The 13661-nt window shown below is 35.9% G+C and overlaps 1 protein-coding gene across 1 annotated transcript; it reads right to left on the bottom strand.

The window, feature by feature from the left end:
* Positions 1–1147: 1147 nt before the first annotated feature.
* On the bottom strand, positions 1148–9077 carry LOC137029372 (GTPase IMAP family member 8). The gene is made up of 5 exons (XM_067398967.1): positions 8734–9077; positions 8411–8466; positions 7556–8321; positions 5047–5753; positions 1148–1906 (listed from the first exon to the last, which is right to left on the bottom strand). Exons 2-5 carry the CDS (start codon positions 8456–8458, stop codon positions 1148–1150), a joined length of 2280 nt encoding a protein of 759 aa, XP_067255068.1. The 5' UTR covers positions 8459–8466; positions 8734–9077.
* Between the last annotated feature and the right edge of the window lie 4584 nt (positions 9078–13661).

Below are 13661 nucleotides of genomic sequence, written 5' to 3'. Positions count from 1 at the left end.
TCACTTTAAAGTTTGAAAAACTCTGCGTTTAAATACAAAAGCACATCAATTTAACTTCTACTGATTTTAAGGTCAGAAATACTAATGAAGATTGGATAGAGTAGTCAACAGTACTTGAGCAAAAAATATACCCCAATGCGAAAATAGCCACTTCAAGTAGTTTTGATGACAAACGATGGACACATTGATTATGTATCCATATGGGTGAATATGAGTCAAAAGCAAACATCCTCCCAATGGTGAATGATGAACAGGAATATCAAAGCCTCTGGCTGTATGAGGTGCTGTTGTCTGAAATCTCCCTTCACTCACTTCATCTACCAGAAACAAGAGCCTTAAAGCGTCATTGTTATCAACAGCGACTTGCATTAGCATTGTTTCCTCTTGCCGCGCTTTCCCCTTGGATGTGGTTTGTCATTTATTTATTTGTTTAGTTGTTTGTTTCTTTGTTTATTTTTTGAAATATTGTGTTTTGGCATTTCATTAGCATATTCTTCCTGAATGTGTGCCACTTTGCCTACAGCAATGTGTTGTGCAAATATATCAAATTTTAATATTCTTGACGCTAAGGGGTCTGTGCATTATGAGAGTAAAGATACGGCAACGGATTTCCGGATGAATACATTTCCACATTTCTACATTTTAAAAACAGACCCCAGTGCCCTCTACATATTTCAGATATATATTGCACGCTTGAAAAATGTCTTTGTGAAATATAAATGTCACCATATAATGTTTCATCATAAAAAGATACATAAGATATATATATATATATAAGAATACATATAAAGAAAAAATAAGATACAAAAAACACCCTTAATATGAACACCCAAATATTACATTTCATGTTATTTTCTTACCCCTTTGACAATGTTTTTTTTTTTTTTTTTTTTTTTTTAAGATTTATGCTTAAAACAAGAAAACAGTGATAAGACATAGGATAAAACATGATATGATATGGATTATATAAAATATAAGTATAATAGTATTCTATATAATAGTATAGTATTCTCTGAAAATAATAGCAATAATAATCATTTAATAAATAATATTTGATCTTGTTTTAAGTATGTTTTGATATTTCTACTAGAAAACAAAACCACTTATGAAAATGATTTACACAACTTTGTAGCTTCCCCCCTAAAATTCACATCTCATATGGCCGTATCTCCAAGCTGTCGACTAAAAAAACGTCATTTTCTTCACTGTCATCAAATTCACCATTTAATTCATCTTCTTCTCCTCGTCCCTTCGTCTTCAGTCTGGTGTTTGCTCTGTCTTCCTCCACCTTCCTCCTTTCCGTCACCTCTTGAAGCACCTGCATGTCCATGTCATCACACCCTTTGTTTGCTGTAATCATCTTCTGTATCTTTTCCAGAAGCTCTTTGACCTGGTGGTTCTCACCTCTGGCCTTATTATTAAAAACATGATACCTGTTTCCACATCTGTCAACAAGCCACTGCAGAGCTTTCCCTTCACATTCAATATGCTGCTCAATGGCTCGGTCTCCGAGCAGGTCCCCAAAAGTGAACAGAACTATACTGTGATCCCAAACCATGGAGCCCAAAAGCCTCAAATGGTCTTCCATTGCCTTCAGCTCCTTCTCTTTAAAGGAACAGTCGACGCGAAGGACCAAAATGAAAGCTACTGGACCAGAAGTGGATAGAGATAGACTGTGTGTGATTTCTTCTTTATTCAGTTCAGGAGTTTGTTCTATGGGCAGATTTTTCCACCAGCCAGGGGTGTCTATGATGCTGACCTGCTGTCCTCCAACCTCTCCATGCCTCTGAACACACTGAGCTGTTCTTCTCGATCCAAACACCTGTTGGCCGAGGATAGTGTTCCCTGTTGAACTCTTCCCAGCTTCTCCATAACCCAGAAGCACAAGACAAAATTCTGAGAAATTCTTTCCAATATCTAGAAAAAGATATGAAAAACAACTCAACTATTTGATCTTAAATAAAAGCCACACTTTTAGGAACAATTGTTGGTTGGTTGGTTAATATTTTAACACCATGCCAACATTCTTGGCTATTTTCATGGTGAATAACAAGTTAAAAATAATATTTAAAAAAACCCTCCTCGAAATAAAATGTTGAGAATAAACTCATTAAATTACAAGAAAAAACTCGTTACATTTCCAGAAAAAAGTCGAGATAAAATGTTGAGAATAAACTCATTAAATTACGAGAAAAAAACTTGTTACATTATGAGAATTTAATGACACTTTTATCTCGTAATTTAACAACTTTTTTTCTTGTAATTTAACGAATTTGTTCTCGTAATTTAATGACTTTTTCTCATAATTTAACAAGTTTATTCTCAACATTTTATCTTGTATTTTTTCTCGAAATTTAATGACATTTTTCTCATAATTTAACGAATTTGTTCTAGAAATTTAACAACTTTTTTTCTCGTAATTCAATGAGTTTATTCTCAACATTTTATCTCGACTTTTTCCTCGAAATTTAACGACATTTTTCTCATAATTTAACGAATTCGTTCTCGTAATTTAACAACTTTTTTTCATAATTTAATGAGTTTATTCTCAATATTTTATCTCGACTTTTATCTCAAAATTTAACGACTTTTTTCTCATAATTTAACGAATTTGTTCTCGTAATTTAACGACTTTTTCTCATAATTTAATGACTTTATTCTCAACATTTTATCTCGACTTTTTTCTCGAAATTTAACAAATTTTTCTCCTAATTTAATGAGTTTATTCTCAACATTTTATCTTGACCTTTTTCTCGAAATTTAACAAGTTTTTTCTCGTAATTTAATGAGTTTATTCTCAACGTTTTATCTCTACCTTTTTCTTGAAATTTAACGAGTTTTTTCTCGTAATTTAACGAGTTTATTATCAACATTTTATTTCAACTATTTTCTCGAAATTTAACGAGATTTTTCTCGAAATTTAATCTCGAGATTTTTTTTATTTTTATTATTGCTTGGCTCTAATCCTCTTCCGTATAAATGGATTCAGGGACGGCTTAAAAATGGTTTTGAAAGTGTTTGCTGAATAATATAATTTCTTAAGACAATTTAAACCACATTTAGGAAGAACATTATATTGCAGGGTTCCTCAAATCTGGCCCTGCAGAGTTGAATTGATCAAACTCACCTAGTAACTCTGAAGACCTTGACTAGCATGTTCAGGTCTTCCGATTGGTTCACTGTGGGCTTTTGCTGACAAAGGGAAGTAGCATTTAGCAGTTTCTGCCAATGAACTGGTATTTCTGGACGGGTTGACGCTGGGATTTAGCGTTTTATGAAGTGAAAATACCTATCTGCATTTACACCTATCTGCAATTATCTAGTAACTCTAAAGACCTTGACTAGCTTGTTTGATTAGGGTTGGAACTAAACTCTGCAGTGGCTCTCTAGGACAGGATTTGAGGAACCCTATTATCACGCTGTGGTACTACGAAGCGCACAATGAACGGAGTTGTAAACAAAAACTTTATTATAACCCAAAGGCAAACACAGGAGAACACTGGAGAACACAACCACGAAAACACTGACGATACAGGACAAGGAACTAGAGAGAACTCAGGGCTTATATAAACAGGGTAATCAATGTAGAAACTGAACGGATGTGGGGAACTAATTAACCATAGAAACAAACTAGTAGCGGGAAAATGAGAACTAATAAACAGGAACTAGAATTAAACAAAAACAGAACATACACGTCACAGTTATATTGTGTATAAACAGGTCTGACAAACAACGTTTCTGTCATAAGATTTGCTAAAATGGGATTTGCAGTCAGAGACATTGAGCTGTGGTGCTCATGTGATTGATATGAGTTTGAACTTGGCCTGCAACATTTACCAATTCAATTCCTCCTCTTGCTCCCTACAAGTTCCTGTCACTACATGTCTCTCCAAATCAAGATTAAAAAACAATAAAGTAAAAAAGAAGTTATTAGATGAGCTGAAGCAATTAGGACTTTCAAGAATTTTATTTTGATAAATATTTGCTTGAGGAATATGATTGTGATGTTAAATATTTTCTAAAATTAGTTTTTCCCCAACAAGATTTGACTCTGTGCTAACATAAACAAAACTTTATACATGACTTAAAGCTCATTATCAGATCACATTCTCAAAACAAGCACTCAGACTCAACTCAAAAGCTCTGCATAATAAATAATGCATCTCGAATGACACAGCGTTTCTGTGATGCACACTGAACTCTGAGCAGACACAGTGACGCCAAAAACTTTCTCATCAAAACTAAACATTATTTTTCAAAGATAAACTGAGACCATAAAAAGCCACAAAAGAATAAACTCATTTTGCAATTTGAACCCTGTAACCCTCCTCCTCCACCACCACAATATTATATCTACTGAAATACTTTCAACCTGAGTAGCTCTTATCTTCCTCCGAATCATCCCTTTGTCTTTTGTTTTTACTGATGTGCTCTTGTTCCTTTTTCATATGTAATTTGCTGTCAGTTGTGCACAATAAGGCATGTGCTAGACACACCAAAAGGGGTGTGTAGATTATCACAAATGCAGTGGAAACATCAACAATTAGGCCTACTTGTGTTTCCGCAATAAAAATGTTCATAGTTGTTTAATTTATTCACTTTCATCTTACTTTTCTCCCTTAGCTGATGAATAAACTTTGACTTAGATTTTATTTTATTTTTTTATTTTTTTAAATCTATTTGTAAACAATAGCAGGTAATGTAATATAACTGTAACAGCAATTTTAGTAGTTTTCTTATGTTTATGTATTTATTTATTTTACTATTTTTTACTAATTATTATATATATTGGGGTGTTGCTCTGTATTTTGTGTGGTTTCTTTGAATAATATAACAAAATTTAAAATCTCATTAAAAAAAATTGATTTTTTTTTTTTTTTTTTTTAGGAAAAAGTAATGACTTCTATTTTCTGTTGCTGTGACTTAGTCTTCATGGGCTGTTTGTTGATGTATGGGCTATTTTATCTCACTGAATATCCCGTTTTACTCAGAAATGTCACATTACGGAAGTAAAATGGTAACAACATGCATTCGAATGTGTAAAACCATTCTCTTACCCTTCATTGCACTCTTCATCTTCCTCATCTGTCTCTGTTTCTTTGCTCGTGCCTTTGCTTTCTTTTCTGCTGTTTTCCATTTCTGCTTCACTTCCTTTAGAGTTTTAGGGTCAATTTCATAATAATGGCCCCTATTTTGTGCCACCATCTTCTCTACCTTCTCCAGCAGGTTTGTGACCTGACTGCCATCATTCCAGTTCTCATTGTTGAGGACATGATATCTGTTCCCACATTTCTCAATTAACCATTGTAGAGCCTCCCCTTCACTCTCAATGAACTCCTCTACAGTCACATCCCCCAGACAATCTCCATGGGTGAACAGCACTACGGTATGAGCCCACACACTCTCTCCAAGAAGCTCCATGTGCTCTTCCACCGATTCCTTTTCTTCTGCTGTGAATGACACGTCTACACGTAGGGTCAGCAGAAGCACGTGTGGACCTGGTGAACATAGAGACATGCTGGATAAAAGTTCCATTTTATCCAGTTCAGGAGTGTCAATAACTGGGAGAGACTTCCACCAGCCTGGAGTGTCCACTATAGTCACATTTGTCCCGTTCACATCGCCTTGTCTTCTCGCACACGTGGTGGTTCTCTTCGAGATGAATGTCGCCATACTCAAAATGGTGTTTCCGGCTGAACTCTTCCCAGCTCTTCGGAAACCTAACACAACCATCCTCATCTTAGAAATCTGGACTTGCTTGTAACCTGGTAAAAAAAACAAAAAAAACAATTAACAACAAATTTCAACATTTTCTGTCTAAATTGAGAATAAAGGTAGCCTGGGTGCCAGCCCGAACCCCGCCCACAACATTTTTTGGACGGGAAGTTCGGTCTGGACTCGATCCATTGTGGAGTAATTATGCTCGGCTCCCAGAAGGCCGAGCCAATCAAATTGCCAGGGCGGGCTTTAATCGATGATGGACAGGCTATCTGCGGTTACGTAACCACCCACGTCATCAAAGAGAGCTTGGGGAGTTTGATTGACAAGCGATCTAACCAATCAGAACGCCGTATCCGCCATTTTGTCCAACAAAGCAGTCAGGAGTTAGAAGATTTACATCGGTGGAGTTAAACTTGAAAAATTGTGCATATTGACGTCTTTCCGCGTTTGAAACAACATTCATTCTCATGTTCATTCATGTTTATTTGATGCTATAAATGGACTAGTAGGAAGAGATGATCGGTTCACGAGCCTCTTGAGCTGAGGCGCTACAGCAATCTGTCACGATCATGGTCACAACACATTAAAGAGCCACAAAACGGTTTTTATTGTTTGAATTTTTTTAATAACTACACAGTTTGAAAGCTGGGACTTTGTTTAATATCATAAGTAACCTGCTCTGTCTCGTCTGTCAATGTGTTGTCAGTTTCTTCTTTGCTCCGCGATGTATTTTCCACTCTGTGTGGCGTGACAGCGCCACTGCTTGTCGGACAAAGCAACAGTAACTAAGGGGGACGAGTCTTTGCAAAAGGTCAATTAGTTTACAACAATGATGGCTGTTGAAGAACTGAGATGTGTAGATTCCGCCATCGCGTCCGTTATAGAAGATATCGACAGCGCATTAATTTTAAAAGAGGAACAGAGGACCGCGATCAAGGCATTTGTCGATGGGAAATATCATGTCTTTGCCGTCCTTCCTACGGGATTCGGCAAAAGTTTGATTTATCAGCTGGCCCCGATGGTCGCTAAGAGTTCTGTTGACAACTATGCGTCGCTCAACATACGTCACTTACTCTGTAACTCTGATTGGTTGTAGGTCTATCCAATTGAGGTCTTTCCTGGATCGGTTGAAATACGCCCCCATAATCAAAGTCCAATGGAGCAGGATCAGACTCATATTCTGACTAGAATTGAGTATGACCACGTCAGGCTAGAATAAAGGGATATTTCACCCAAAAATTACTATTCTGTCATCATTTACTCATCCTCATGTCATTCCAAACACAAAAGGACGACAAAAGGAGAATTTTCTCATTGATGTCATTAGATAAGCTGCATCAAAAGATTTCAGTGGTTTTTTCTTCAATAGAAGTGAGAACAAAAGGTATTGTGCATCAAAACTCTACAATTTTTTTATTATTTGAATCATTTGAAACAAATAACTTTTAACTTCAAGATGATGTGTTTTTATCATTTTATCACTTTCATTAAATGGGAAAAAAGCAACCAGGATACTCTTCAAAATGTATCCAAATGTATCCATACACATTTGGTACAACATGAGGAAGTAAATAATGACAGAATTGTAATTTTTAGAGAACTATCCCTTTAAAATTAGTCTTTATTCATTAAACATTTTGAAGAATAAACTTCTTTTTAACTGCTATTTTCTTATTTTCTAAATTAAGAAAAAAAGTTAAGAATATTTTGTCATTTCAAAAACATTTCTTAAGAATGTTCTAAAGACAAAACTTTATGTATGAGAACTTCAAGAATTGCACTTTTGAATTTCTTAGAATGTATCTTTTTTGGGAATCTGGCCCTTGGTTCTTACCTTGCCGTACAAGTGGAGTCCCCCATTGTTCTTGTAACATCTTCCTCCTCTGGTTTGCTCTCATGTATCTCTTCGTCATCATTCCTTCTACCTCATGCAACCATTTTCTGTCCATTTCAAAATGACAGCCACCGTTTCCCACGACCATCGCGTCTATTTTCTCCAGTAGTCCTGTAAGCTGTGTACCAGTAGCTCTCTCGGTGTTAAGAACATGATATCTGTGTCCACATTTCTCCACTATCCAGAGCAGAAGAGACTCCCCTTCACTTCCAATGTGCTTTCCCAAAGCTTGTTCCTGTAGCTGGTCTCTATATGTGAACACAACTATAGTGTGATTCCAGACTCTCTCGCTCAGAAGCTCCAGGTGCTCCTGCGCCGACCTCCTGTGTTTTTCTTTGAATAAAGCGTCGACACGGATGACCAGCAGAACCGCATGGGGCCCAGGAGGACAATGAGCTACGCTAAGCACAATCTCTTGTTTTTGAAATTTAGGGGTTTCTTTTACGAGGTAGTTCTTCCACCAGCCCGGCGTATCAACTACAGTGACCTGCCTTCCGGCAAAATCTCCATGTGTCTTCACACACTGGGCCGTTCTCCTTAGATGAGGCTCTGCACGACCTGTTATTAGGTTTGCCAAAGAGGTTTTCCCCGCTGCTCTGTTTCCCAATAGCACAATCCTCAAATCAAAGAGAAACTGGGCTCCTGCCAGTAAGAGACAATGCCTTCTTATCAAAACATGATTTCTTGTTCCCTGCTGTATATGGATCTAGAGCATGGCTGTACTTAGATTTAAACCTTTCTTAAATCCTATTAGAAAAGCACCAAGAATTTAAATGTGTGAATCAGGGTACTTACCAAATTCACTTGCTTCACATGTAGCCATTGCTGCACTTTCGTATTCATAACTCTCCCTAAAATATTTAGAAATAATGTCACTTTTGGTTTGAATTAGTTAGCACACCATTTAAATGATACAAGAAATTTAATACAATTACTTCTGTCTTCAACATTGTATTAATGTGTTTTTGTGGCACCAAGATCAAGCTAATGGATGATGCTTTTAAAATGACAAGATTACCACCCCATACATTTACAGCGCTTTTCACCAAGCTTTTAGAAGCCATTAGCTATCTGTGAAAGAATGAATAAGTGAGGTGAAAGAGGGAAAAAGGTTTTACCTTTGTTCTCATCTCAGCAGAAGAGCTGACAGTGAAATGAAGAATATTATTCTTGTGTGCACAACAAATATGAACAAAACTAGTTAGACTGGCTGAACAAGTGACTCAAGATTTTTATAGATTTTTATCAGAAGGGGCTGTGTTTCCATTATATTGACCAATTTAAAAAGTTCTATCTATTAAAGCCCACTGTACATATCCATCCTGGCTATTGTGATGAATTTGTGATCATAATGGCCATAGCTGTATGTATGAGTGAACTACTTTAATTATTTAATTAAATATAGAAGTAGTGTAGAATCTTAGACCTTAAGTCACTGTTTTGATTCAAATAGGCAAATACTTAAAGGAACACTCCACTTTTTTTGAAAATAGGCTCATTTTCCAACTCCCCTAGAGTTAAACAGTTGAGTTTTACCGTTTTCGAATCCATTCAGCCAATCTCCGGTTCTGGCGGTACCACTTTTAGCATAGCTTAGCATAGTTCATTGAATCTGATTAGACCATTAGCATCGCGCTTAAAAATGAGCAAAGAGTTTTGATATTTTTCCTATTTAAAACTTGACTCTTCTGTAGTTAAATCGTGTACTAAGACCGGCAGAAAATAAAAAGTTGCGATTTTCTAGGCTGATATGGCTAGGAACTATACTCTCACTCAGGTGTAATAAACAAGGAACTTTGCTGCCGTTCCATGGCTGCAGCAGTGCAATGATATTATGCAGCGCCCGTGAGCCCCTGCTTGCACAGGGAACGTGCCTTGCAACCATGGAGACGTTTGTGAGAGACGCTGCGTAATATCATTGCACTGCTGCAGCCATGGAACGGCAGCAAAGTTCCTTGATTATTACGCCGGAATGAGAGTATAGTTCCTAGCCATATCAGCCTAGAAAATCGCAACTTTTCATTTTCTGTCGGTCTTAGTACACGATTTAACTACAGAAGAGTCTGTACCGCCAGAACCGGAGATCGGCTGAATGGATTCGAAAACGGTAAAACTCAACTGTTTAACTCTAGGGGAGTTGGAAAATGAGCCTATTTTCAAAAAAGTGGAGTGTTCCTTTAAGAGACTATGACTGGATCATTATTGCTGTGATTATTTATTGATATGTGATTAGCAAAACAAACAGAGCTTTTGATGTGCACGTTAGAGGAGGAAACTTTGCCGAGGAATTTTTGTAATTATATTGTATATAATGTAATGTGCAATTATAGTTTTTCTTCATTATTTTGTTATATGTTTGGGAACAGTTCTTTTAACCCTAATTGATTGAATTAAATAGTGTGATGTTATTTCCATCAAGAGGTGCATCAATTTTTGGCCAAGATCAATGCAAGAGTCAAGCATTCTGTGAAGTCTATTCCAGCACATCCCACAGACTTTGATTCTTCATGCTCAATCTCAACCATTCTTTCACAATTTAAGCCTGATATATCTTGCTTTGTAATCCCGGAATATGGCCATTATGTGTCTTCCTACATGGCTGTTTAAGAATTGAAATGCTACACACTCCATCAATAAGGGTTAAAAGAACTGCTCCCAAACAAGCTAGTGCTAGAAATATAATAATCACAGCAATAATGATCCAGACATAGACTCTTATCCAAACAGGCAAATTTGGCCAGGCAAATTTATATAGGCTATTTGCTTATGTATTATGCTAATTTAATCCATCTAAACCTATTGTACATATCCATCCCGGCTATTGTAATGAATTTGATGGCCACACATACAGTATGTGAACAGTGGGGTGCAAAAGTCTGAGTGAATTATTTTGATTATTTCATTAGTGACAATTAAAATATGGTAGAATCTTAAATGTATCTTATTCATTTTCTTAAATGTATCTTCTTCAAGTTTCTTCTTGTTTTAAATGCTTCAAAATTTGACAAAAAAATTGTATTGGTGTAACTACAACAGGATTGTGATTTTTTTTTTTTTGTAAATTATTTAAAGTTAAAGCTGCAGTCTGTAATTTTGACTTTGTCGCCATCTCTGTTTGAAGCCTGCAATTGCAGTTGTTTGCAGAATTATCATCTTTACATGCGTTGTGCCTCGGCACAGCTCCTCAGCACGGATGAACCTAATGTTTGCTGTCAATCACCACATCGGTGTGGAGACTGTACTTCGGATTCACAGATTGTAGTCTTGGAAGTATGAATTTTGATTAAGTATTGAATTTTGAATAAAAATTTTCACCGGAAAAAGTCATCTGAACAAGTAAGTAACATGTCTGCCACTTTTGTTCTGACTAACTGAGGGGGGAAAAAAGCATTACAGTAAATCGCGCTGCCAATGGTGATTAAATCTAAAGATCGCTTAGCTCATATCAGGTCAAACCTTGCAAATTATTATTACTGTTATACTTTGTTCTCAAATTGTTAATGTTATCAACATCAGCATTGCGTGACTATGTGTATTTAGTGTGTATTAGCGTTACCTATAGATTTCAATTTCTGTACAGCCTAATCACGAACATTCATTTGTCATACCATACAATCCGCCATCCAAATGATAAGTTTAATTATTGCAGCTTCTGTGAGAAAAGGCTATAAATGATCTGCCTCACATGCGATATAGCTACTACCTGTTACTCGTTTTTTATGTAAACAGATGCAAATACGCAAAGACAAACGGCAACATGCTCGAATTTCCCCCGAAAACCCACCAGTACCACTCGAAATATTAAACATTATTACAAGCTTACCGTTGTGTATCGGGCTGTGTTAAGGAGATAGTTTTGAACACTGGCTGGTTATGTACATGATCAAAAATTGATTTTGGATCATTTTTAACCAAAAAAAGTTACGGACAGCAGCTGTGATGTAAATATTTTAAAGAAACATGAATATATGAATACAATGAGTATATTTTCATTTTTGAGCATATTATGCTTTCTTTTTTTTTAGCTTCATAACATTGAATTTCTCAGAAAAAACTCATACACACACACAATGGCCACTTTATTAGGTATACCTTGCTAGTACCGGGTTGAAACCACTTTTGCCTTCAGAACTGTTTAATTGTTACTAAGGGGCCTAAAGTGTGCCAAGAAAATTCCTCACACACAATTACACCACCACCACTAGCCTGAAGCATTGACATAAGGCAGGATGGATCCATGCGTTCACATTGTTTATGCCAAATTCAGACCCTACCATTTAAATGTTGCAGCAGAAATCAAGACCAGGCAATGTTTTTCCAATCTTCTATTGTCCAATTTTGGTGAGCCTGTGCAAATTGTAGCCTCAGTTTCCTGTTCTCAGCTGACAGGTGTGGCACCCGGTGTGGTCTTCTGCTGCTGTAGCCCATCTGCTTCTAGGTTTGACATGTTGTACATTAAGAGGTGCTATTTTGCAGACCACAGTTGTAATCAGGGACGGACGGGGACTAAAAAACGGCCCTGGACTTTGACTAGGCCCGGCCCAAAGCAATCAGCGTGCGGAAACTCGACAAAAACAACAATAACGCCTGGCATGAGTGTCACAAGACTTTAATTGTGGCTCATGATACCATCCAAATTATAGCAATAGCACTGATGTTGACTAGATGTTGTGTTAAAAGCACATTAGATTAACTTGAATACTCATATAGCAGGGGTCTCAAACTCAAATTGTCGGGGGGGCGTTTCTGTGATTTACACCTCATAGGAGGGCCATATTATCCTTCAAGCACAAGAAAGCGCAACATTTCAGAAAAAGTACTTTCCTTTGCATTATTTCTCATTTACTTCAAATTTAATTAGGCCTACTAAAATATTTTTATACCTATACTATAAATGTCTTATTTACCATTCTAAATGTAAACAGCAGTGTCTCTCTCCTTGTTACAGAGTGTAATATAATTATATAATACTATTACTAATATAATACTATTAATTGAAATAGTCTGGTGCGACTTCTCACATCCAACAAGATATATGGAATAAAAAATCAGTAATTTAAAACCAGCAACACTTGTGGTGTGGAGGGGTCAGAAATAAACAAAAAAAAAAAAAACTGGAGCTATATAGCAACTTTATTTTGCCAAAAAAATAAAAATCTCGCATTGTTAAATACATTATTCGTTTTTAACATCTAGTGGAAGTATTTTCCCTTACTTTATGCTAGCTTTTATGTTAGCTTAAATAACATGAAAATCTTGCACTGAACAACACTGTACTGAACAAATGCAATCCCTGAATACATTTGTACACTCTTCTGTTTCTTCACTCTTAACCCGAATTAGTTGACTTTACTAGAAAATTGCGTGGAAACCCGTTGCACTAATCTGTTTTAGTTTTTACACAAGATGAAACTAAACAGGTTAAGTTGTATGAACATAAAATCTTAAGTGGTGCAGTAGTCAAATCAAGTTTATATTAGTAGTCTTTACTGAAATTCATTAGTTCACATTATTAATTTTTTTGAGTATAGATTATATAAAATAACTATTAAGTTATACAAATGATTTTAAGTACAAATAAATGTTATATTTAAGTAATGTATTATAAATAAATGATACTACAAATTAATACAAAAATCTAAATTTAAGAAAACAACAACAACAACTCAATGTTTTTTTTTTATTGACAAAAAAAACAAAACAAAGGAAACACTTCAATTTGTCAACCAAAAAGACAAGTAAAAAAATGTGCATAAGCAAATCTTTTTGCTTAACTGTAAATTGTTTAGAGGAGGAAAATGAACAGTGTTCAACAATGCATACAAGCATTAAGATGAATGTAAATTAAAGATTAAAGAAAAAGACCACACACACGCACTCACATACTCCAACTGTTGACAACTTTTATCAATAGAGCAACAATATGCCGCTTTGAATATACAGTACACTTTTAGCGCAGAACACTGGTAAACTTTAGAGTACTTACTGCAGTGACTGGACAATCTGAACAAGAATCTTCACCTTTCTTGAGAACAAAAAACAGTCA

Source organism: Chanodichthys erythropterus, chromosome 2 (assembly GCF_024489055.1).
Source record: "Chanodichthys erythropterus isolate Z2021 chromosome 2, ASM2448905v1, whole genome shotgun sequence".
Lineage (NCBI taxonomy): Eukaryota > Metazoa > Chordata > Actinopteri > Cypriniformes > Xenocyprididae > Chanodichthys > Chanodichthys erythropterus.
Note: the sequence above shows the minus strand (reverse complement) of the source record. Positions and strands in the feature narration are given on the sequence as shown.

What these genes read in the sequence shown, in the direction of transcription:
- LOC137029372 (XM_067398967.1), bottom strand. Translation starts at nt 8,458, where the DNA reads ATGAATACGAAAGTGCAGCAATGGCTACATGTGAAGCAAGTGAATTTG. An exon ending in ATGTGAAGCAAGTGAATTTG is followed by an intron (nt 8,322 to 8,410) that starts GTAAGTACCCTG and finishes GCCATGCTCTAG; the next exon opens with ATCCATATACAGCAGGGAAC. An exon ending in CAATGAAGGGTAAGAGAATG is followed by an intron (nt 1,907 to 5,046) that starts GTTTTACACATT and finishes GATATTGGAAAG; the next exon opens with AATTTCTCAGAATTTTGTCT.